Below are 24,812 nucleotides of genomic sequence, written 5' to 3' on the forward strand. Positions count from 1 at the left end.
GATCGATAGTTTGGTTATGACATTGCACATGTTGCTTAACAAAATCTGTATGATCAATAAAAGGTCTCTATTACTAGGATTGTCATTGTCCACCCAAGTATCTCCTATTCTATCACATACATAAACATTTGCATTTAGATCAAAGTCCATTTAATGGCTCCAAAATTATAAAGCCATTATAATTATATACTTCTTTGATATACTTTTTTCTATAGAAATTCAGTGGAAAGCCAACAAAGAGTCAGAATGATGGAAGGATTGGATGTATGCTCACCAAAGTTCAGTCTCTCAAGAGCAGAAAATGAAGTTAAGAAGCAGAGAGATCGGATGCTGTGTGATGTGTTACTGGATCAGAGGGTGTTGCCTGGTGTAGGGAACATCATCAAAAATGAAGCTCTCTTTGACAGTGGACTCCATCCGACTGTTAAGGTATAAATAGTTTAAATTTTGTTTCTAACTTTTTTATAAGTACTATAAGGATCCAATGTAAAATGGAAATCTGTGCTAGAACAACATAGTCACTACAGCAATCCTTCTCAACTTCTGAGTCACGAATCCTTTATGGGTCAAATGACCCTTTCAGGGGTCATCTAAGGTCGTTAAACATGGATATTTATTTACATTGTGATTCATAACTAGAAAATTACAGTTATGAACTATAAATGACAATACATTTATGGTTGGAGAGTCAACAGAACATGAGGACTCATACTAAAGGATCACAGTATTAGGAAGATTGAGAACTGTCTACAGACACCAGGTATTTTCAAGTCTTGGCATCAAGTGTCAGGTTATGCGTATGGCTGTCTCAGCCTGCCTGTTAGAGCTGCTTCACTTCCTGCTCTCAATTGTCCTTCATTTACTTTGGCTTATTTTCCCCATACCTTGGATTGGTTTTACTTTCAAATATATTTTACCCATTACACTTACTGTTTAAAAAGAAAAGTGTCTTGTACAGCTACAGCGCCACCTGTGATGAGGGCAAGTGTTCTCATCAGTGATGTTTCCTAATGTCTAAGCACAGCGGCTAGCTTTAGAGAGGTCACTGTGAGGTGTGAGAATGAAGTGATTAGCCTTTTCTATGTGGCACATTAAATGTATGCTCTACACCACTCGCATGCATTCCTACTCATAGGTGTCGACAACAGGAAAGAAAAAACGTTTTAATGAGCGATAAGGACGGAATTCGGGCAGTAGGGACTAAAGAGTGAAGGAGCAGAGAGCAGAAGAAAACTCACAGTCCTTGTTCAATTAGCTTGGATTGACACAGAGAGGAAAACGTTAGATGTCTAGAATGGGATCCTAGGACAAGGAATGGACTTGGTTTTGTTTTTAGTTCTCCAACCGGAGAGACTTGTGCTCTTATTTTTCTAGGAGAGACAATTAGTAGAGAGAGGGATGTTAGAGAATAGTGATGGATGGAGTAAAGCCAGGAGAGACTGGAATGGCAGCATCTGCACATTTGTTTCTAGGGAGGAAGTCTGCGCCGAAGGCTCTTATCCAGATTTGTCACTGTTAACTAAATTCTAATGATACCAACTATTTCTACTAAATAGACTGTATTAAGTAAATTATTTTTACACAAGTCCACATATACCTCTTTGTCTTTTGCATACAGTTTCTTGTTGGTTTTGATAAAAATCCAAATCATTAGTAGTTAAATGGTAAGAGAAACATTTTCTGACAATTTTAGGATAGGTCCTGCTTTTTAACACTTTGAACAAGTTAGTTCAATGCAACAATACTAAAATAGAATCTTAACAAAAATGAGCTTCTTAAAATCACTCAGGCTTCTCTGGAGAATGGTTTCTAGAACTGACCCAAGGACATGGGTGATGGCTTGCGTAGCATTGTATGAGGCCCTAGTTTTGATCCCCAACATCAGAGCTAGAGAGTGGTAAAGAAAGAGAATGTGCAGGAACTTTAAACTGATTGTTAATTCTCTTTAAGAGAACTAGTATATGAGGTTATAGTTACAAATAAATTACGAAACTACGTTTTCCCACTAAGGTGTGTCAACTATCAGACAAACAGGCCCATCACCTTGTGAAGATGACCCGGGATTTCAGCATTCTCTTCTACAGGGTAAGAGCAAATATTTACAACACTGTGCAGTACCAGTGGTTTCCTCTGGTGCCTTTGCCCTTTGCGGGGGTGCTGAAGCCGGGCGTAGCCCTCTGGTGGTCAGAACGCAGATTCACGGAGCAAGACTGTCATCTGAAGGACAGGCACAATCAATGGTTAAAATTTGGGGTCAAAAGTCAGTCTCAACTTACCTCACTCTGAATGTATTTTGTTCTAGTTGTACAAAGTTGAACAGCAGTTATGTTGCTATTTTGCGTTGATTCTTGTTGTATTTGGGCATATGAAACAAAGAATTTAAACAGACTTATACTTAAGGATAAGTCAATAGGTTCATTTACATTTTCCCATTGGTTATGTGAACTTTAGGTTATTTACATAATATTTAGGTTTCTTTAAAATCTGTAATATGAAGTTATGCTTTTATATGTACAAGAAAAACTGTGCTGAGGATGACATATGCTTTCATTAACATATTAGTTAGCAAACAGTACAATGATCCTATAGACCTGATAAAAGGGCTTTCTCTTTTAAACAATGGATGATAGGTAATCTTGTCTTCCCACCACAATCTGTTTTCTATATTCATATATCTCTATATGTTTTACTATGCTCAGAAATGAAAGTATTTCATTAATCGACCTAAAGTTCTAATGATCCTCTGCCTTCAGTAATAATGGCCATTTTATAATGACCGATGCCCATTTGTTCTTCCAGAGAAAAATGACTGTAGAAAACAGTGTATTCTGCCTACATCAAATTGGGCATTTCATACATTGCTTACATTAATATGTATTATTGGTGTAATTTCAGCCCATATATAGTCATATTTTGGAGCTTTTAAATTTTCACACTGCTGGTAGAAACCAAAAATAGTCTCTTTGTAGGTGCTTTAAAAACATGTGTATAGAACAAAACTATAGCAGAAAAATTAAAAGGTCTTTTAAAATGAAGCTTATACCAAATAGAACATTTCTTTGTTCGGATGTATCTGAGTTTTTATTTTCCTTTTAGCAAATCTCTAGAGTTAGGGGGAAAAAAGCCCTTTATCAGGCCAACAAAGAAAATGCTCTCGTTAAATTTTATCCCCTAAAAATAAGGTTTTTGGCCGTTGAAACTGAGTGAGCAGCTTCCTTGTTCTAAAAGCAATCAGATTTGAAGCTAATCTAGCCCTTTTCTTACAACCATGTAATTATGTTTAATTAAGAAAGCCTTAAAAGCATAAAAGACATTTTAAAATATAGAACTTTTATATATCATTTAGATAAGAGGATACAGCAGGGAACAGTTTGGAATACTAATAAGTTAAAACACAATGACTCAATTATTTCATACCAACCTTATTTGATAGACATTACTGGATTTTTGTCAATACCTTTTACTATATTATTTGGAATTTTTATATGGAACTATGTATAAATTTTTGACATTTTCAGAGATGACTTAAATAACAACAGTCTTGAGCATAACATCATAATTTTGTCTATTTTCTTTTTTAGTGCCGTAAAGCAGGATCTGCCATTTCTAAACACTATAAGGTTTATAAGCGTCCTAACTGTGCACAGTGCCACTGCAAAATTAGAGTGTGTCGCTTAGGGGAGAACAGCAGGATGACGTATTTCTGTCCTCACTGTCAGAAAGAAAACCCTCAACATGTTCAAATATGGTAAGATGTCTGATTGAGACACACTCTCTTAGCAGCTAATAACCAGAGCATGTGTCTGAAGGACTGCCACGCTATTGGTACATAGCACACTGAAATTGAAATTACCGATAAAAACCAGTGCGTGTGAATGAGTGCATGAGTCAGATCCAGAGTTAAGCATCAGAACTAGAAGCAGAATCATTAGTTTTTAAAGTTAGTAGGAATTCTCACAGATCCGGTTTGTAGAATAGTATAAAAAACTGAAAACCAAATATTAGAAATACTGACTTTGGGGTAGTCGGGGTAGAATGAGGACGATTCCTGACTGATGTGGTAGTAGACTGTTTTACCCTAGATGCACAGAACACGTGAAACTCAAGAAGGATGACCAAAATGCGAGTGCTTCACTCCTTCTTTAAAAGGGGAACAAGAATACCCTTGGCAGAGAATAGGGAGGCAAAGTTTAGAACAGAGGCAGAAGGAACACCCATTCAGAGCCTGCCCCATATGTGGCCCATACATATACAGCCACCAAACTAGATAAGATGGATGAAGCAAAGAGGTGCAGGGTGACAGGAACCGGATGTAGATCTCTCCTGAGAGACACAGCCAGAATACAGCAAATACATAGGCGAATGCCAGCAGCAAACCACTGAACTGAGATCGGGACCCCTGTTGAAGGAATCAGAGAAAGGACTGGAAGAGCTTGAAGGGGCTGGAAACCCCATATGAACAACAATGCCAACCAACCAGAGCTTCCAGGGACTAAGCCACTACCTAAAGACTGTACATGGACTGACCCTGGGCTCCAACCTCATAGGTAGCACTGAATAGCCTAGTAAGAACACCAGTGGAAGGGGAAGCCCTTGGTCCTGCCAAGACTGAACCCCAGTGAACATGATTGTTGTGGGAGGGTGGTAATGAGGGGAGGATGGGGAGGGGAAGCCCATATAGAAGGGTAGAGGGAGAGGTTAGAGGGATGTTGGCCGGGAAACCGGGAAGAGGAATAACAATCAAAATGTAAATAAGAAATACTTAAGTTAGTAAAGATTAAAAAAAAAAAGGAAGGACATTTCATTTGCTACTTGTCAAGATGGTAATGGCTGAGAGTTATCAGCATGTGTAGTTTTAGGTGAAGTCTGAAATGCTCAGTGCACTGAGAATGTTTGACAAAGTGAGCAGAGACAAGAGCTTCTGTGACCTATTGTTTTTGAGTGGGAGGAAACAAAATGATGTGATTGGGAAAAGGAAGGAAGTAGACCTTGCTGAGTCTACACAAGACCAGAGGAGGAGGGTAGACCACTGTATCTGTGGAGAAACCTAGACGTACCGCTTGCATTTTCCTAAACATATCCATATCACTTGCTTTTTCGTCCTGTGTTCTACTTTTGTTTAACTCTTATTCTGGCTCCCAACTCTAAGCTATTTTACACCCCCCTCCTGTTAGCCTATTTTATTATCACATAATAGGGCATATTAGACAATAAACTATTTTTGCTTTATGGGTTTCTGGTTTTATTTTTCATAACAGGACTATTTTTTCTTACTACAGTCATACATTTATTCAACTCTATGCACTTAACACAGTACCAAGCACATTGAAATCCTTCTGTGATTTTGCCTCATGGATAAATGATTAATGCTCTGTGTTTTCTAGTATCTATTTTTTTTTTTGCAGCATTTAAGATTTAAAGTTTTCCATTTTCTTCCAGGCAGTCAAGTAAATGATATTTAATCCTAGAAACAAAATATTTGTCAATTTCAAGGGGTTTAGAAATGAGGTTTTAAAGACTCATGGGGTTCCTGAAGGAGATTAGATTTACTTGTGAGCCCTGAGATACTGGAAGTGTCGTGGGGCTTGTGATCCCTCCCCTCTAACCCACCGAACCCTGTTTTGTATGCTGGCTTCCAGTTTAACATGTTGGAGAACCATTTACGAAATGCAAGAAAAATGCAGATATGATTTTCAAGGCTTTAAAACCAATACTGCTTGCCCTATTTTTAATATTTCTGTGAATAAATATATTCTCTACTTCTGCTAAATATCTAAACACTTTTTACATTACTAAATTTTGTTTTTGTTTTAATTTACAGTTATTTCAAGGATTGGGCTTGGAGCTTAGTGGTAGCACACTTACCTAGCAAGGCTCCAGGCCAGTTTTCAATCCTTAGGCTCTGGAAAACCCCTACAAAGAGAGCACAGTTGAGAGGAGAGGGGAGTGGAGGGAGGAAGGGAGGGGGTGAGAGAGAGACAGAGAGAGAGAGAGACAGAGCGAGAGAGAGAGAGAGAGAGAGAGAGAGAGAGAGAGAGAGAGTGTAAAAGCCTCAGAAGTCCCCAAACACTGATCCAAATGATTCTCTATCCATGAAAGTCTCCCAACTCCCCTAACTGTCATGAGTCCTTCTAAATTTTTTAAATATTTGGTGATCACATCCCATTTTAAGTGCCTATAAATTTATTGTTGGCTCTTAATAAATAGTGAGCATAGCCTACACATGAGAATACTACTGTATTAGGTGAAGCTGACTCTTTTATAGTCTTACAGGTTTTTTTTTTTTAATTTTTGGATGTATTACTTTCTTTCTTTTTTTTTTTCTTTTTTCTTTTTTGGAGCTGGGGACCGAACCCAGGGCCTTGTGCTTGCTAGGCAAGCGCTCTACCACTGAGCTAAATCCCCAACCCCTATTACTTACTTTCTTATTATTTGCCAGGCTGGAAAGTAGGTACACACACCATTAAGCAGGGTGGTGGAAGTGTTGTAAAGTGCTATATTGAATGACAAGGGAGCTACAGAGATGGAAACTGAGCTATCCAGGAAGGACAAGATCATCTTTCTCAGCTTAGTGTCGATGAAGTGGGGATTCATCCCAGGGAGAAAACATCTAATTTATGTGGAGACTGCTTTGAAACATCTAGAATAGAAAGTGCTTGTAACTGACTGCAGGTTAATGAGAATTTAACGCTGTTTAGAAGGCAGTTCTTAGTATGGGCATCACATGCACAGATATCTGAAGTGCTGGACTTGAGGGTATTTAGAAGACTTAAAGTAACACTGAGTAAGTACTGAGTCTTAAAGAAAACTTAGTATTGATACAGTAAGCTTCCTTCTTTCTATCAAGAGCCATTGATCTCAGTTGCCATCTATAAAATACAGGCTAAAGGGATCATATATTCAAATAAATATAGAGGTAGTTTGTAGACTTAATAGAAAGACTATGGGAACCAGAGCCTTAAGAACTGGAAGCCGTGAAGCTAACCCAATAAGCAGCACTGTTGTTGTGCCTCCAGGTCTTACTGCTTCCATGTCTTACCTTCTTCACCTAAAGTTTGAAGCAGGAAATGCTGTAGAGCCGTAAGCTTGAGATTTGTTGATGGAATGGATATAGACTTCTTAGAGAGCTTTGTCCTATTTAGCCAAGAAAATGCTGTTACCCTTTGCTTAAACCAAGTGGCAGAGTTACAGACTAGGGGACCATAGATTTTGTTTGTAACATTGTCATAAGAGTTTTATGGCAATACAGCTTCTGCCACCCTTTAGGATAAAGCTGGAGGAATTTTATTTATTCAAGTTGGGGTGCCAGAAGCTTGAGTGATATCTTCAACATAAAGTGCTGATATGTCTGTCTTCCTTCTGAAGGTCCTAAGGGATGAGCCATCCCTTGCTTCATTGAGCCTCTGGTGGCTGCCAGCATGCTTTGACATGTGGTTAAGTCACTGCAGTTTCGGCCTGTTTTAACAGCACCTCCTCCTTTTCTGTGTCTGCCTTTTTCCCCCTTATGAAGACATTTTCCCTGGGTCAGTATCCTCAATCTCACCTGCAAAGATTTTCTAAAGCAATACTTTCAGTTCTCTCATACCATGACCTGTTGTCTTTCAGAGACCATTCTTTAGTCTACTGCAGCAGGTTAAGTGGGAATTCTTGCAGAGACTGGGGTGAATTAATTACTGCTATGATTAAGAAATGGAACAACAACAACAAAAGAGACCCAGAAGCCTACAGATGAAAAAATGTAATCCTCTTATGTTCAGGATAGTAGAAGATGACAGTAAAAAGACTTCCATGCACACAGAGAATCTGAAGGTCATTTAAATTGTGTCCAACTGAATAAACGCAGCTCACTGCCTTTCAGAGCAAGTTGTGGCCAGGCGTTAGGTCAGGGGAGCAAATTCTGTAGGTTTAAAGTTCCATACAGATATGAGATACTGTGTTATAAGTCAAGGTAAAGATCAGAGAATCATAATGAGATGTATCTTACTTTCAGATATCCTTGTGCAATTCATAATTTTACCAAACAAACCTGGATGTAAGGGCCACTGTGTCTGCATATAAGGAGCAAGGTCTTACAGAAGGCAAGCCTATCTTTGAGAGTCAGGCTTCCTGCAAGAGTGCTTTCCGTGTTAACACTTTGGAGTCTGTGGTACCGCTGTGGCACTGCCTTACTGCATGTAACCCGAGATAGGAAAGTATTAGAGTGTTAGAGAACATTTTCTCGTCAATCAGTAATGGCCAGTCGGAGAATCATGATTTACACTCATCCCTAAAAATCAGATTTAGTTTTATTGTTTCTTGACCTAATACCTACATATCAAATAATGAGACTTAGTAGATATAAAGAGGGTTTGTGAGAACTAACACACAGATATCTTTTTATCATTATGGAATAAAAAGTCAGTATTTTGCTTAGCAAATATAGTTGAAAAATCTAGAAAATCTAGATTTTCTAGATTTTTCTTTTCTTGGAACATGACGGCAGGTAAAGCTTTTCTCATTTTTTCCTTTTTCCCCATTGTTCTTTATTTTGTGATTATAGTATAATTACCCCATTCTCCCTTCCCTTTCTTCCTTCCAACCCCTATATACTCCTCCTTTCTCTCTTTCAATGTGTCCAATCTTCATTTTAGATTTAGCATAATCTTCTCTTTTTCTGAATAAATGGAATAAGTAATATATCAGCTCTGCTCTGGAAAATACTCTTTAAATTATTTACAAAATACTTCCTGCTGGTTATAGCTAATGCTCCTGGTTTGTGTGTGTGTGTGTGTGTGTGTGTGTTTAAGCACAGTGCTTTTATTTTAAAAACACAGTAAAAAGTTCATTTCGGAATTTGGCAGCAATCTGTAATACGTAGAGTTTAGCTATCACATGTGTCCATAATGACTTGTATCTGATAGTAAGTGAAATTGGGATATCAATGTTCCTAAAATGTCCAGAACTTATAAGAAAAGAGTATTAAGAGTACAAGTGATTGATTTAGAAGATGATTTTACAGCAAACTGCCAACAAGAAATGCTGAAATCAGCTGGACTCCTAAAGGACAGGATTGCTTTACCGACTCAGTAGCTCGGAAGTCTGAAGAGCAGTGGTCCTGCATGGTTTGCACCCTCATAAACAAACCCTCGGCTACGGCCTGCGATGCTTGCCTGACGACAAGGCCTGTGGGTAAGAGTGACATTTTATTTTGAGTTCATAAAATTTGTAAGGGGACTTACTGTACAGTCAGGAATAGATTTTGCTCCACCTTGATATTCCATAACCAACTAAAATGCTATCATTCTCTGGTTTAGAGAAATTGCCAGCCTTTTCATGTAAACTAGCCTGATGGCCTGTGGGAAGTATGAAAGAAAGGAAGGAAGAAAGAAAGAAAGAAAGAAAGAAAGAAAGAAAGAAAGAAAGAAAGAAAGAAAGAGGGAAGGGAAAACATGCTTGTCCTAAAACAGTGTGTGCCTTTGTATCTCAAACAGAGATGATCACATCTGTTCTCCACTGTTTCTAATGAATTATTCAATAAAGCTTTGTTTTATGCAGATTTCAGCAACTTTCCAGTTTGTTATTCAGTCCAAGTGTTTCATAAATTGAAAGGGAGGAATTCTGTAAGAATATCTTTGCAGGTGGAATTGAAAAATGCTGAATTTTTTCCTCTTCTTTCTCCTTCCTACCCCTTGTTATTAAAATCTTTACCCAGACAATTGTACTGATTTCATTGAAATCCTTCAAAATAACTCTTTATAGCTCACAATCTCATGCGTTCAGAGAATGTAAAACCTCAGAGGAAACCTGTGATTAAGAGCCATCTCACTGATGCGGCTCCCATTGTGTGCCCGAAGCGTTATTTCTTTCCCCAATTAGAGAGGAGAAGGTTCATTCTTGACTTAAGGACCCCTGCATTGTGTTAGCGTCTGTATTGTGTTGTGTTCCCTGCGCCTGCGAGGCAGGCATCACCCCTTCAGCAGCTTTGCTAAGTCGCAGGAGGGATTGCACCTCCTTCAGTATCACCCAAGAGAGAAACTGCTAGAAAAACAGTCTTGAAATGCCTTTATACGTCTCATCAACTACTGTTTTTATTTACGAATATGCATGCATGTCTTACTTATAATATAGACCATATGCTGATCCCAAAACTCTAGGATACTTTTTGAAGCCTTTATTCTCATGAAAATCAAGTGTATAGAATTCTTAAATAAACCTTTCATTTGGTCCTGTCAGTAGAAAGATTCCTGTCCATACATTAGTCTCTAGCTGAGACTTTATGGGATATCCTTTTTAATTACTGCTCTGTAAAGCTTCACCTAATCTTAACAGAACTGAAAGCTGAATAATCTTTAGATTTCTAAACATAAAAAAGCAAATATAAATCTTTGTTAACATGGTCTTCTGGTTTCTATAGGTTGTTGATATTTTATTTTCTAAGCTGAAAATAGCTCACTATAATGTGTCTCAGTGAGCTTCACAATGTGCTTGTACATTTGCATACTGTAATGAACTAAATTTTTAAATCAAATCTATTTCAAATAGTCAGTATACTATATTTTTAGGAATATGTAAAATTACTTTTTTCTTTTCCAGATTCAGTGCTCAAAAATGAAGAGAATTCCATTGCCTTTAGCAACTTAGTGAAGTACCCTTTTAATAACTTTGAGAACACACACACTGAAATAAAGATCAACAGGAAAACTGTGTTTGGAAATACAACCCTTGTTTTGACTGATTTGAGCAACAAATCTAGTGCTTTGGCCAGAAAAAGCAGCCCAAGCCAGACAATAGATGGGGAATCTCAAATTTTTCTTCCTACAGACATATGTTTCAGTGATCCACAGCACATCTCCAAAGAAGGAGTAAACTATATAACTCAACCATCCAACAAGGTAAACATGTCGTCCACAGTTGGTGCCCAGTCTAAATTATTTACTTCAGCACATAAAAAATTGAAAACAGCTCACTCTTTGGCAACAGAACTTAAAAGTTACAACTCTGGACTTTCTAACAGGTAAGATGTTTCTAACTTTGCATTGTTTTTTGTTTGTTTTGTTTCTTTTTTATTTGTTTGTTTGTTTTTGTTTTTTGATACAGAGTCACTCTATATACCCCTGGCTACCCTGGCTCTCACCCTGCTGACCATGCTGGCCTCGAACACACAGAGGTCTGCCTGCCTCTGTCTCCTAGTATTCGAGGCATTCATCATTCCTTTTAGTATTTTTACTATCTGTAAGACAGTTATATTTCATCAGGTTCTAAGCAAACAAACCATTGCCAAGGAAGTTAAATTGCTTTTAATAACAACAGCACTGAAAAATTACCATAACAATTTGCTAGCTTTTCTTTCTCTAGCTAATTGATTTTAGAACAGAAAAGAAATGGAGCAGATTCTCCATTTCCAACCAGGTTCCTATTCTTTTCCTGAATGTAGCCAGGTGTTCCATATGACATATTTGGGAAATAGCTGAAAATACATAGAAACTGATTAAGACACCCACCGTCACACCAGTTAACTGTTGATACCTTACATACCGATGATCCTTGATTTCCAAGGTAGTCATACCCCAATGAACCTGTCATCAGTTGAAAATGCGGTCCCTTCCCCCAGCCTTTCTAACCTCAGTCTACCAACCGAACACTGTAGGGTCTCCTGCATGCCATGTGCCTACTTGGCATTTCTAGCTTGTCAATCATTGTGGCTTACATGCCACTAGCTTGAGTCAAGACCAGAATTTGAGCTCTGGTTTCCTTCTACTGTATACCTGCTGCTTTTCACTTCTGGGTGGTGTCTACTGAGGTGTGTGCCTTTCTTTCTGAGAAACCAAAGTTCTGAGGGGGATAAAAGTTTAGTGTGTGTCTTCTATTTTACAAAAGAAAAACAAAAGACCCTTTGTTACGTTTCTGTTAAAGAACAACAACAAAAAAAATAAAAACAAACAGCTGTGTTTTTGGACATGGGAATGTTTTGTGGTTACTGGTGGTGTGTGCATGTTGGGAATGTGGAGGGTAGGAGGTGTGCTTGTTGTAGTTTGTCATCAAACTTAGCAACAAGCACCTTCATCCTCTGAGCCATTTCACTGACCCTTTATAGCATTTTAAATGAAGAGTAAACAAAGCAAATAATGGCTTTTATTACCAAAGGGAGACAGTTGCCATGGAACCTGAAGTAATCTCAGGGGAATTTGGATTAATAGATGTTCCTTATCTGGACCTTGGTGATGGAGAGATTCCTCCTCTGAACCATGTAGTAAAGGACCACCTGGTATAAATTTCTAATCTAAACACTGCGAATCCTTAAAGCTTGCTTCATAACACTTCTTAGTTTTTACCCAGTATGCGCCTTTCTATCTTAACGTTTTATCCTATCTCTAAATCTTCTATCATAAATTAATCCTGATAATTGACCCCTAGCTGATTTTTTTCAAAATATTTTGTTCATAATCATTTAACATCACTGATAGAACTGCTGCTTGTGATAAATTTGAATTAAGTTATAGGGGCTTGAACTTTTAAATGACTAGGTAAATTTATCTTTTCACTCATTAATGGCTCACGATAAAAATTAGAAAGAGCTACAGTCTGAGTTGGGAGGCTGTCCTATAGAAGAAAAATCACTTTTAATTAGTTTGTTTCTTCAGTGGCGTAACTGGAAGAAAGTGGAAGTGATTGCTTTAAAATATTGCACTATTTATTGTACCCAGATGCAATATCCACACATATTTTTACTTCTTTTATGCTAAGCAAAACAAAAGTACAACAGGCAAAAAAGCAGACAATGTAACTGATGAATTAAGAAGTAAAGAAACATTATATAACCTTAAATTTAAATGATTTCTCCATCAGCCATTAGCAGTAGAGTCCTAGGATTATTCACAATGTGCAGCATAGTACAGCCATCGTGTGTGTGTGTGTGTGTGTGTGTGTGTGTGTGTGTGTGTGTGTATGTGTGTGTTGAATAGAAGAGTACCAGGATGAAACTCCACAATCAATCAAGATCAACTAGCAGAATAAATGTCAAGTGATGAAATGAATTCACCCAGCAGCCCTTCTGCACCCAGCTACTTTACAAGGAATAAATTGCAAATTACTGTCATTTATTTCATTTTTCTCCTTCTCTGGCAACTAGAGTGTTGATCTTGTGGACACGATGCCTAGCAGAGACTCACCACAAATCACTGTTAAAACAGGTGGTCCACTTGGAATTTATAGCCAGTTCATTTTCTTTGATAACCATAGGACAATTAATTTGACTTTTGTTCCCTTAATTAGTGATCTCTTTGTCATTCTGTTACAATGCCATGCTGATAAGGCTTATTTTTGGATTGGTCTCTAAATATACTTGGATGTTATCCAATTAACAGATGATCAATTAGATAATTGAACTAATTTTTAAGCTTTTGCTAATAGCTTCTAAAACCAGTTTAAAATCTTTGATCCAATTACTGTAAACACAGAAAAAAACGTGATGATCCATTTCCAAAGAAAGCATGTGTCCTAGCTGGAATGCCACACAAAGGATTGCATGGAAGAATAGGAGGACATCTTCGTAATCCTCCCATTTCCCATGTCAGCTCCATCAGTTGTCTGGCAAGTCTGCATGTAATGCCTTCCTCTTGTTCTGCTTCACCTCTGGGAGTTAGTTCTCTGAAGTTGAAATTTCTGGTTTCCTTAGAGACGCAGTTGTGTTGTGTGATGTTTTGCTGGAAACTGTTTTATGAGAGGATGTTTTGCTTTTCTAGAAGCTGCCCGGTGAAAGGGCATGTGATGTTTTGCTGGAGTCAATGCTTGAGAGAACATCTGACATTTGGAAAGAGTATAACTATAACCCAGCCAACAGTGGACGACATTCTGGCATTGGTTAACATTGCTGGTCTTCATTGGGCTTTTCTGACACTGGCCTTCATTGAGGATGTTCTTGCAGTTGGTCATCTTGCTTTCTTTGGTCTTTGATTGTCCTGACTTCATAGAGAGAAACATACCAAAGAACTTCTGGTGGTATTCTGACTGCTTCTTTCTGCTTCAGCAGACTTGTGCTGATCAGGAGAGCCTTGAGGTTTCTTCTGAATCCAGCCACTATAGCTGATCATATTTGGTGGTTTGCTAGTGGACTGGACTGCTGAAAATAAAGATTAGAATCACCCCAAAGAACTATTTCTACATAGGTCCACGTCTCCCTTGTCCTATTAGCCATCTTCCTCCCTACCTTTAGTCAGTGGGCTATAAGCGAGGTTGGAGTGTTTAAGAACCCTTATAATGTAGGTTTTGAAAAATATAAGCCTACAGTTCTCAGTGCTTCACTTATTTAATTTTTGTTTACTTTAATCTTTGAAATAATATTGGATTGTCAGATCTACAGTCAGTTGGACTGATTAATTAAAAAATTATTCCCAAGCAGTATTTCAGTTTTATTAAATCATTTAATCTGTATTGAATGAATACAATCAAGAACTTATAAATTAGTTAATTTATAAATCAATTATAAATTAACTAATTATGGATAATTAGTTTTCCATCACAAGGATAGTCTTACCTACTGATTTCTTTATTGTTAATCTACTGCTTTATAAGATACTAAGAGTGGAACCTATGTGTTTTGCACATACCAGACAACTATTTCATCTTTTTATCATTAATTGAGAACGTGTTATGCCTCAAAACATTGTCCTTGATTCTAATAATGTCTACTCCAGCACACTACAGCCAGCAAGACCAGATCCAGCCTGACACCTGTTGTGTAATGTTTCATTTCCATTCGTTTAGTTATTTTTGTATTAAAAAACAACCAAATTGGGTAGTTGCCACAGAGACACACAACTTAAAATATGTGTTGTCTGAAACAGTTTTGCCAAATCCTGGTTTACTGTATTACTATGCTGTTTATGAATCAATATTCAAATGATGAACCTAATCACCAAAATAAGTTCATCTTTTCTCCTGCTAAATTTACCTACGAAAATGCTCTGCTACATTTTACTGTTTTTAAATAATGATTGAAACAAAGAGGCGCTAAGATAGCCTCTATTAAGCAGAATATTTAATTAACCTAGATAACGTTTTCAACCATAAAATTGAGGTTAGCTTGTGCATATTTAGAGCTGATGAGATGAGCCACTAGGAGCTTGCTTCCATTAATTCAGCACTTCACACCTTAATGCGCATGCGCATCACCTGGGAGTCTTGTTAGCAGGCAGCTGAGGAGTCCAAAGGGATTTGGACGAGGGATGGGTAGATGCATGTCTGAGGAGCCTCTGGGCGGTACTAATGTTTCTAGTTAGTAGAACACATTCTGGGTACCAAGAATAGGACAATGTAAAGGCATCTTTGTCTTCTGCTTTACACCAGGAAAGGCACAGAATGGAAGACAAATGAAGAAGGAAGGCACTGTCCCCTACCTTTGTACCTCAGAAAGCATGAGTAGTAAAGATCGTAAATATCTCCTCAGATCTCTCAAGTTTTCAGTTATAATTTAAGTCACATAAATTAGGAAATGTTGAACTAAACACTAGCAAAGATGGCATTTTAAAAATCATATAAAATTGTTTTGGCGGCTTCATCCCTAGCCCTGACTTATGTAGTTAAGGCTGGCCAGGCTGCCCTTGAACTAACAAACCTCTTGTCTCATTCTCCAGAGAAGTTGGGATTACAGGCCTGAACCACCAGGACAGTCAAAAGTATATATAAAACTGTATTTATGTGTGTGCATTTTAATAAGCACCTTTCTGTTTATTTCTTCTAATATACTTAGCTTTGTTTTCTTCTGTAAATTTTACTTAATACTGTTCAAGTTGTAGTTTTGAATCACCTCTGAAGGTCATTGGTGCAAGGAACAGTGATAAGTTTTGTAATGTGGTGGCTTGATGCAGTGGGAAGGGGTGCCTCAGTGGGCCCATCAGAGGCATTCCTCTCCCCATCCCCTGAGGTACCAGCCATACAATGGATCTAGTATACAATAAAGTTTATTTGTGACATGGGAACAGGGAGTGAGAAGGAGTGAAGGCAGAGAAAGAAAGGGGACAGAGAAGGACAGAGGAGAGAGGAGAGAGAAAGAAGAAAATAGGCTGGCTAGGGACACATGGAGGTGGGGAGAGGACAGAGAGGGAAAGAGAAAGAGAGAAAGGCCTGAAAGAGAGAGAGAGGCTAAACAGTCCTTTTATACCAAGTCAGTCTCATACCTAGCTATTGCTAGGTAACTGTTCGGAGGAGCCTAGAAGAAATGCTAACATTCCTCCATTTGATTTAATTAAAAAAGGAGAAACTAGAAAGAGGTGATGGTGGGGCAGGAATAGGATCATTGTGATCTTTACCTACTTCCTGCTGACTTTGGGGCAATTGTTTTGTCTTTGGAGAACCTAAAAAAATAAGGATGGAGATGTTGGTTAACTTTTAGGAGAGTTGTCTGTTTCCTTGCTGTCCAGGGTCTGTGAGAGTGAGACCATCTACAAGTAGGAAGGCACAGGCCCAGTAGAAGTGATATATATATATATATATATATATATATATATATATATATATATATATGTATATATCCTTAACTACAAAAATAAGGGCTCAGGATGAAGCCACCAAAATAATTTTATATGATTTTTAAAATGCCCAGGGCTCCAACTGCATATGTAGCAGAGAATAGCCTTGTTGGGTACCAGTGGAAGGGGAAGTCCTTGATCCTGCCAAGGTTGGACCCCCCCCCAGTGCAGGGGAATGTTGGGGGGTGGTAAAGGGGGGTAGAGGGGGGAACGCACTTATGGGGGAGGGGAAGGGGGGCTTATGGACAGGAAACTGGGAAAGGGAATAATATTTGAAATGTAAATAAAGAAATATATCCAATAAAAAAATTTCTCAGGAAGTAGAAGATTAAGAGTAGGCAGAGTGAGCTAAGTCCGTAAGAAAGTCTGGAGAGTGCTTTTAGAGCTGCAGGAGTGGAGAGAGAGAACCAGTAGTTGGAGGGCCAAATGTTAGCTGGATCAAGGATAAAAACTGAGTTGAGGAACAGGAGGAATAAAGAGAAGGTTTGGAGCAAAAGTAGGAAAAACCTGAACATAGGAAACCTTCCATTTTCTGGATCATTGGCAAGAGTTTCTTAAAATAGTGGGACTAAAAGTACCCTTAAGCAGCCATGTAGTTATTATCTAGTGGGTGTTGGAACCAAGTTTGATTGTTGATAGTGTGTGAATTTGGGAGCCTTTAAGTCCAGGAGGCATCCCAGGTACTGGGAACCAGGAGGTACTGGCAAAGATGGTACTGGTGGGTGAAGACAAAGGTGTTATTTCCTCACACTTGCAATGTCCCAAGGATAGACAAAATAGAATGCATGTGCCACAAGCTGGATTGCCAAGTTGTCACATGGTAACCAGGGGCGAATTGGCTGACACCGGAAAGAGAGAGAGAGACAGAGAGAGGCCAAACAGGAAGGCAGTATCATACTTGGCTGTTGCTAGGTAACTGTTGGATGGAGCCTAGAAGAATTCCTCACAGAGGGTGTGGAAAACAAATGCAAAAATAGTCACAGGTGAAATATTTCGTGAAACTACTGTCTACAGCAATGCTACTAGCCACTCTTACATTACAAATAGCAGATTGCAAAAGTGCGCTTAAGGTCTATAATATTATTTTATTTTTAAAGTAATGTATTTAATCATATCTTTTATAAAGTATAAATCAGTTTTATCAGAAGTGAATGATCATGGCCTCTGAAATTTTCAACCAGATATATAACAAAGCATCATTATTGAAACAAATGTTGCAAAATTTAGTCTCAGAAGCCAGAAGAAAAGGAAAATGTTTCTGACTTTGAGGTATTTATGAAAATTATTATAGTTGTTACTTTTAGAAATTTCCCCCAAATTGAAAAATTGGACTTTTTAATATTAAAAGAATTAAAAAGTAGTGGCATTAAGGAGAGGTTCTGGGCTTGTTTTGTTGATACAATTATTTTGTTTTGGCGCTGGGGATCAAACCTACTTTATATATGCTACAATATGTACAACTGAAGTAAATTCCTATCCCCCTCTTTCATGGCCATGAACACTTATTCTGAACTGGTTGGTCAGTATACATGAATTACTTAAAGCATACAATGTGCAGAAATTAAAAATTATAATGAATCTCCCTTATAGCTTCCCAAAGACAACACTACATACACAGCTCCATGCCAAGATACCCTCCTGGGCTCTGTTCACTGTGGGCAGGGATGCCCTTTGAATCCTCTAGGATGAAACTCGCCTGCTAAGCTCCAGGAGATGCACATTTCTTCTCTTCTGAGCAGCAACCTTTTTCTTATTAGAATGTTACGTGACTAAAATAGTAACTTTGATCAAAGGAAGACATGCAAAATTGTCTTAAAGTTCGAGTAGATGGTCACCAGATGGGCTCAGTCCTTTCAGATGAGAAAATAATTAGAGATGATTGTGACCCAGGTGAGAGTGGGTCCAGGTAGATGTGGCAGTATTTTAGGGGAAATAAAAGGTAGCATGTTTAATATATGGTAAGGGAAGAACAGAATAACCAAATTGAAAGGAAACCCGATATACCACTTACAAATTCCGCTGGTTTTATTCAGACATTTAAAGTCTATGCCTTTGACACATAGTGAGTTCAGGAATCAATTAGAGTTACCTGAGGAGTCAAAACATTAAGAGTATAATAACCAGGTCTCCCTGCACATAGGTAGCAAATGTGCATCTTGGTCTTCATGCAGATCTCACAACTGGAGAGGGCATGCCTGACTCTGTTGCTTGCCTGAGGATCTCATTCTCCTACCTGAGCTGCCTTGTCTGTGGGAGATGATGTGCCCAGTCCTGCAGTGATTTAATGTGCCAGGGTGTGGTGATACTCAAGAGAAGACCTCCCCTTTCTCAGAGAAGAAGCGAAGGAGGCAATGGGAAAGGATCTCTGGGGGATGAGAGGGGGGGGGTCTGCGATCAAGTCAAGTGAATAAATAAAAACAATAAACTGAAAAAAGAAAAAAGACTATATTAACCTAAAACTGCTTTCTTTAGAGGTAATTCTAAGTGAATGGGCAAAGTGGTATGATGACCCTTCTTAGTGCAGCTGTGCCGCCAATATTGTGTCGCCTGTTATTACAGTGAACTCCAAACCAATATAAGAAGTGATCCTTGTTCTCTACATGCCAGCAGGCCTCAGTGCAAGACGCACAGCCGGCCCTGTGTTCTCCGAGTTGTGAGGAAGGATGGAGAAAACAAAGGAAGGCAGTTTTATGCATGTTCTCTGCCCAGAGGAGCACAGTGCGGATTTTTTGAAGTATGTGTAAAAATTTCCATGCTTACTGTAGTTCACAGTGAGAGTTTTGTTTATTGTAATGTGACAGATCTCAGTGTTTGTAGTTTTACTTATTTTATTTATGTATTTGCACATTCATTTATTTACTTACTTATTTATTTATTTGAGGCTAGATCCTCCCAAGTTATGGGATTTCAGTTCCACACCACTGTACCTGGCTTTACCTTTCCATTCTAAACAGCTGTATTAGTCTTCGGTGTAAAGCATGGTTGTTAAATCACTTACGATGTGAAGGGGTGCAGCAAATAATATTAAAATGATAGAATAGCTACTGGATCAGCAAAGAGTTTCAAATTGGTAATCACAAGTATGACAATGCTGCTGTTGGTTCATGATGATAGATAGGTAGTGTTGAGGCCAGATGTGGTGATCTATGTCTGCATTCCAATACTGGGCAAGTTGAAGCAGGAGGTTCTTGAGTTTGAGACTAGACTAATATAATGAATTCCAGAGCAGGCTCCATGATGAGACCTGTAGGAAGGAAGGAATAAAGGAAAGGAGGGAGGGAGGAATGGAGGAGGGAAGGAGAAGGGAAAGAAGAAAAAGGAAGAAAAGAAAGGAAGGGAAAAGAAAGGAATTAAGGGCTAATAAATACTAAGTAAGAGTTCTTTAAGTTTCATGACTTATGCATTGAATACAGGAGAAAAACCAGCACATGGACTGATAACTGCCTTCAATTTACAATGAAATGCCTTCAATTGAACTGCCTTCAACTTACAATGACCTTAGTGAATTTTACTACGAGTGTAACCTGGTGGGGTCAGATAGATGGGAAGGTCAGCCTGTGATTACCCAGCCATGGGGGATCCTTTATATCTGGTGTAGGAGGCAGGAGGATAGGTCCCTTCAGTCAGTCCACCCATCTGTTTTCCTCGAGAGTAACATGCTTACTGTGCTGAGTGTTATTCCAGTGTTTAAGGACACACATTTCCCCACTTAACACTCCTTATGACATCTAATAGAAAAAACAAAATATCGATTCGTTTCAGTGCTGAACCCCCAAATTACTACTTTGTCTTACTGAGAAAGAGAATGTTTCTCTGCTCAGCATACAAACTTTTTTTAAGGACAGTCCCAGGTGAAATTAGACAACTTGAGTTCCTATGCCTGATGTGTATGTATTTCATCAGGTTTTCTTAAGAACCAGCTTAAATATGATAGAAAAATAGTCTTTGTAATTTCGTATTGCTAATAGTGTCTCAGACTTCGTCATTCCTCTCATGACACCAAATTCTAAAAATAGAGCAGCTCTTTCCTAAGTTAGTTTGTGCAAATAAGTCTTGGCTGGGATTGTCCTTTGCCTAGGGAACAAATGGAATTTAGTATTACAGTGACAACAAATATTTGGCAATATTTTAATTAAAACAGACTTATAGGTGAGACCCTAGCTTAATATCAAGATTTGATAGTTTTTAGTTACTCTGGATGAAGGGAGGAAATTTCTATGCCTTTAGATAAAGTAGTTCGAAACTTGGTCAATTTATTGTGTGATTCAAACAATAAATAAATAAATGTAAATAAAATGCTTTTGTACTTTTTTTAATAGTTTCCATCTGTTGAACAATGTCAAATTAATAGAAACAGCAGTGACTATCATATTAACTATACAATACAGTAATACATTGGCTATAATACAATGCTTTATAGCCTCTCTTCTTCCTCTCTTAGTGGGCAGACCTGTCCTTCCCGTTCTGCGGACATGGCAAGCGCTCCATTATGAAAACTGTGTTGAAGATTGGACCTAATAATGGGAAGAATTTTTTTGTATGTCCTTTGGAGAAAGAAAAGCAGTGTAATTTTTTCCAGTGGGCAGAAAGTGGACCAGAAATGGAAATTATTCCAGGATGCTAATATTTTTCTCTTTTTAAAGAATGACTGCCATATAAACTCATCAACCTCACAATGTCAGTCCCCTTTGTTTAATAGAAAGCTCATAGAATACCTGTGGAACATATAGTAGTATTTGAGATGTACTCTTTGTTTAAATATGTGACCTTCACTTTTTTTGTTGTAATAGTGAACACACTATTTCACCAGAGGCACAGTTCCATAAAATGAATATTTAATAATGCATATTTAGTAATGATATCAATAAAGTATTCAATACGATTTTGGTCTTTTGTAAGTTCTTTGGTGAGCAGTAATTTATTTATTTTTTTTTAGGAGATTGTGTTTACATAACATTATAAGCTCCTCATTCTGTTATGAATACTTTTCTCAGGGTACCACCACTGTGTGCAATAGCTCATTAAATCTATTCCTCATTTTCTTAAACTCAATTTAAGATATAAGAGCTCCTTTATAAAAGATAATACAGTCTTCTCTTCAACAACTGTTAAGTTCCTGTTAGATGCTAGAGATACACTGAAACCTTCAATGCCTTTCAGTGTTTTCATAGAAAATTGTGGGGATCCAAACCAACATAATACCTAGGATAGAAGTCACATGCATAAGGAGACATGTTTTGACATTTTCCTGGTCTTGACTCTAATGTCCTTTGCTACCTTATATGAGTCAGTTATTTTCCAAATCTTAATATGTTGCTAATATCTAATGATAAGCTGAAGTGTTATCTGAAAGCCTTAATTGTGTGTGTGTGTGTGTGTGTGTGTGTGTGTGTGTGTGTGTGATGAAATTGAGATCCTTCCTCATGTGTTCGACTATAGACCCTCATTCCTAGGTTATCATTTCATTTCTAGTTTTGGTTTAGCACTCCCTTTTTTTTTCTTCTCTAAAGTTAGACCAAATAACTGTGTTTCTGGAAGACCAGGTGGGAAACCTATCAATCATAAGGTATTTTTATATGTTTGTACTAAAAATCCTTTCAGGGAAGGGACAATGTATTTTTTTAAATGGACAGCAAGCCCTTTTCTATTCTCCCATTAAATTGTCCATGCAGAACTATAGAAGTTAATAGCACATGAAATGATTGCCGACCACATATCCCATTCATAGTCTTTTATGTGTTAACTCTGTACTGAGAAGGCAGAGTTAGGAACAACCTAAGATCAATGATCATTATGCCAAGAGCTCAATGAGGCAACAAATCTATGTGACAAACCAGGAACTGAACTGGACAACTGATATTCTCAGCTGACTTGACATTAAATAGAGAATATGTGCTGATAATGGAGGGAAGAGCAAACGACGTGCAGCCGAGGATAAAAAAAAGCCACTGCCAAGAAACTTCCATAACATCCCGGTTCTACCATGTGCTGCTGAAAGTGAGGAAGGCCGATGAATATATAACCACAATCGGTTTAGTATAGCAAACATAGATCCACTAGGAAATGTATAGAATGTATATGAAAAGAATGTTACTGAGAAACACCAAAATGGATAGACAAAACCTACTCTATACTATAGCAAGGCTGTTCAAATGGTTCAAAATATACCATTCTTCCTATCTTAATTTTGAACATTAATAAAACTCCATCAGGAAAGATTTTCCATTTTAAAAGTAACTTCTACCTAAATTACCTCCTCATAAATAATGGAATTCCTGAATAAATTCACAATACTCAATGACAATATACAGAAGATGGACTTTTAAGGAATGCTCTGGAGCATGTATCCTTGTTATATGTTGGAGCATCTTTTGGGTGTATGCCCAGGAGTAGTATGGCTGAGTCCTCAGGTAGTACTATGTCCAATTTTCTGAGAACTGCCAGACTGATTTCCAGAGTGGTTGTGTCATCTTACAACCAGACCAACAATGGAGGAGTGTTCCCCTTTCTCCACATTCTTGCCCCATCTGCTGTCACCAGAGTTTTTGATCTTAGCCATTCTGACTGGTGTGAAATGGACTCTCAGGGTTGTTTTGATATGCATTTCCCTGACGACTAAAGATGAAGATTTCTTTAGATGCTTCTAGGCCACTCAATATTCCTCAGTTGAGAATTCTTTGTTTAGCTCTGTACCCCATTTTTACTAGGGTTATTTGATTCTCTGGAGTCTAACTTCTTGAGTTCTTAGTACATATTGGTTATCAACCCTCTATTGGATGTACAATTGGTAAAGATCTTTTCCCAATCTGTTGGTTGCTGCTTTGTCATATTGACAGTATCCTTACAGAAGCTCTGCAGTTTTATGAGATCCCATTTGTCAATTCTTGAGCTTAGAGCATAAGGTATTGGTGTTCTGTTCAGGAAATTTTTCCCATTGCCCATGTGTTCGAGGCTCTTCCCCACTTTCTCTTCTATTAGTTTGAGTATATCTGGTTTGATGTGGAGGTCCTTGAACATCGTGGACTTGAGTTTTGTATAAGGAGCTAAGAATGGGTCGATTTGCATTCTTCTCCATGCTGACCACCAATTGAACTAGCACCATTTGTTGAAAATGCTATCTTTTCCCTACTGGATGGTTTTAGCTTCTTTGTCAAAGATCAAGTGATCATAGGTGTGTGGGTTCATTTCTGGGTCTTCAATTCTATTCCATTGATCTACCTGCCAGTCTTTGTACCAAAAACATGCAGGTTTTTTTTTTTATCATTATTGCTCTGTCATACTGCTTGAGGTCTGGGATGGTGATTTCCCCCAGAAGTTCTTTTATTGTTGAGGATAGTTTTCACTATCCTAGGTTTTTTGTTATTCTAAATGAATTTGCAAATTTTTCTAACTATAAAGAATTGAATTGGAATTTTGATGAGGATTGCATTGAATCCGTAGCTTTCAGCAAGATGGTCATTTTTACTATGTTCATAGCAGCCTTATTTATAATAGCCAGAAGCTGGAAAGAACCCAGATGTCCTTCAACAGAGGAATGGATACAGAAAATGTACATTTACACAATGGAGTACTACTCAGCTATTAAAAACAACAACTTCATGAAATTCTTAGGCAAATGGATAGAACAAGAAAATAGCCTGAGTGAGGTAACTCAATCACAATAAAACACACAGGGTATGCACTCACTGAGAAGTGGATATTAGCCAACAGCTGGGATTACCCAAGATAAAATCCAACCACATGAAGCTCAAAAAGAAGGACTACCAAAGTGCAGATGCTTCGGTCCTTCTTAGAAGGGGGAACAAAAATATTCATAGGGGAAGATGTGAAGACAAAGTTTGGAACAGAAACTGAAGGAATGGCCATTAAGAGTCTGCCCCACCTGGGGATCCAGCCCATAAACCCACATCCACCAAACCCAGACAATATTGCTGATGCCAAGTAGTGCATGCTGACAGGAGCCTGATTTAGCTGTCTCCAGAGAGTCTCTGACAGCATGGCAAATACAGAGGTGGATGCTCACAGTCAACGATTGAATTGAGAATGGGGTCGCCATTCAAGGAGTTAGAAAAAGGATTGAAGGAGGTGAAGGGGTTTGCAACCCTTTAAGAACAATACAAGCAACCAGAGCTCCCAGGGACTAAACCACCATCCAAAGAATACACATAGAAAGACCCATGGCTTCAGCCACATATGTAGCACAGGATGGCTTTGTTGGGCATCAATGGGATGATAGACCCTTGGTCCTATGGAGGCTCAATGCCCCAGTGTCTGGGAATGCCAGGGCAGGGAGGCAGGAGTGAGTGA

General features: G+C 38.2%; 2 protein-coding genes across 12 annotated transcripts in view; both read left to right on the forward strand.

Annotated features, from left to right (window-relative positions):
* The window catches only part of Neil3 (nei-like DNA glycosylase 3), a 59,261-nt gene extending 37,874 nt beyond the window's left edge, over positions 1 to 21,387 (forward strand). For 2 of the 12 annotated variants that reach the window (XM_087587852.1, XM_087587846.1), the window contains exons 4-10: positions 216 to 429; positions 2,011 to 2,085; positions 3,582 to 3,748; positions 8,999 to 9,168; positions 10,573 to 10,993; positions 19,065 to 19,239; positions 20,947 to 21,387. In XM_087587852.1, the coding sequence (XP_087443978.1) occupies positions 216 to 429; positions 2,011 to 2,085; positions 3,582 to 3,748; positions 8,999 to 9,168; positions 10,573 to 10,993; positions 19,065 to 19,239; positions 20,947 to 21,129 (1,405 nt within the window). In that variant the 3' untranslated portion in view covers positions 21,130 to 21,387. 12 annotated transcript variants of the gene reach the window in all.
* The window catches only part of Erich1 (glutamate-rich 1), a gene marked incomplete at its 5' end in the record, with an annotated part of 52,793,804 nt that overhangs the window by 15,569,672 nt on the left and 37,199,320 nt on the right, over positions 1 to 24,812 (forward strand).

Source organism: Rattus norvegicus, chromosome 16 (assembly GCF_021556685.1).
Source record: "Rattus norvegicus strain SHRSP/BbbUtx chromosome 16, alternate assembly SHRSP_T2T, whole genome shotgun sequence".
In the NCBI taxonomy this organism is placed as follows: Eukaryota; Metazoa; Chordata; class Mammalia; order Rodentia; family Muridae; genus Rattus; species Rattus norvegicus.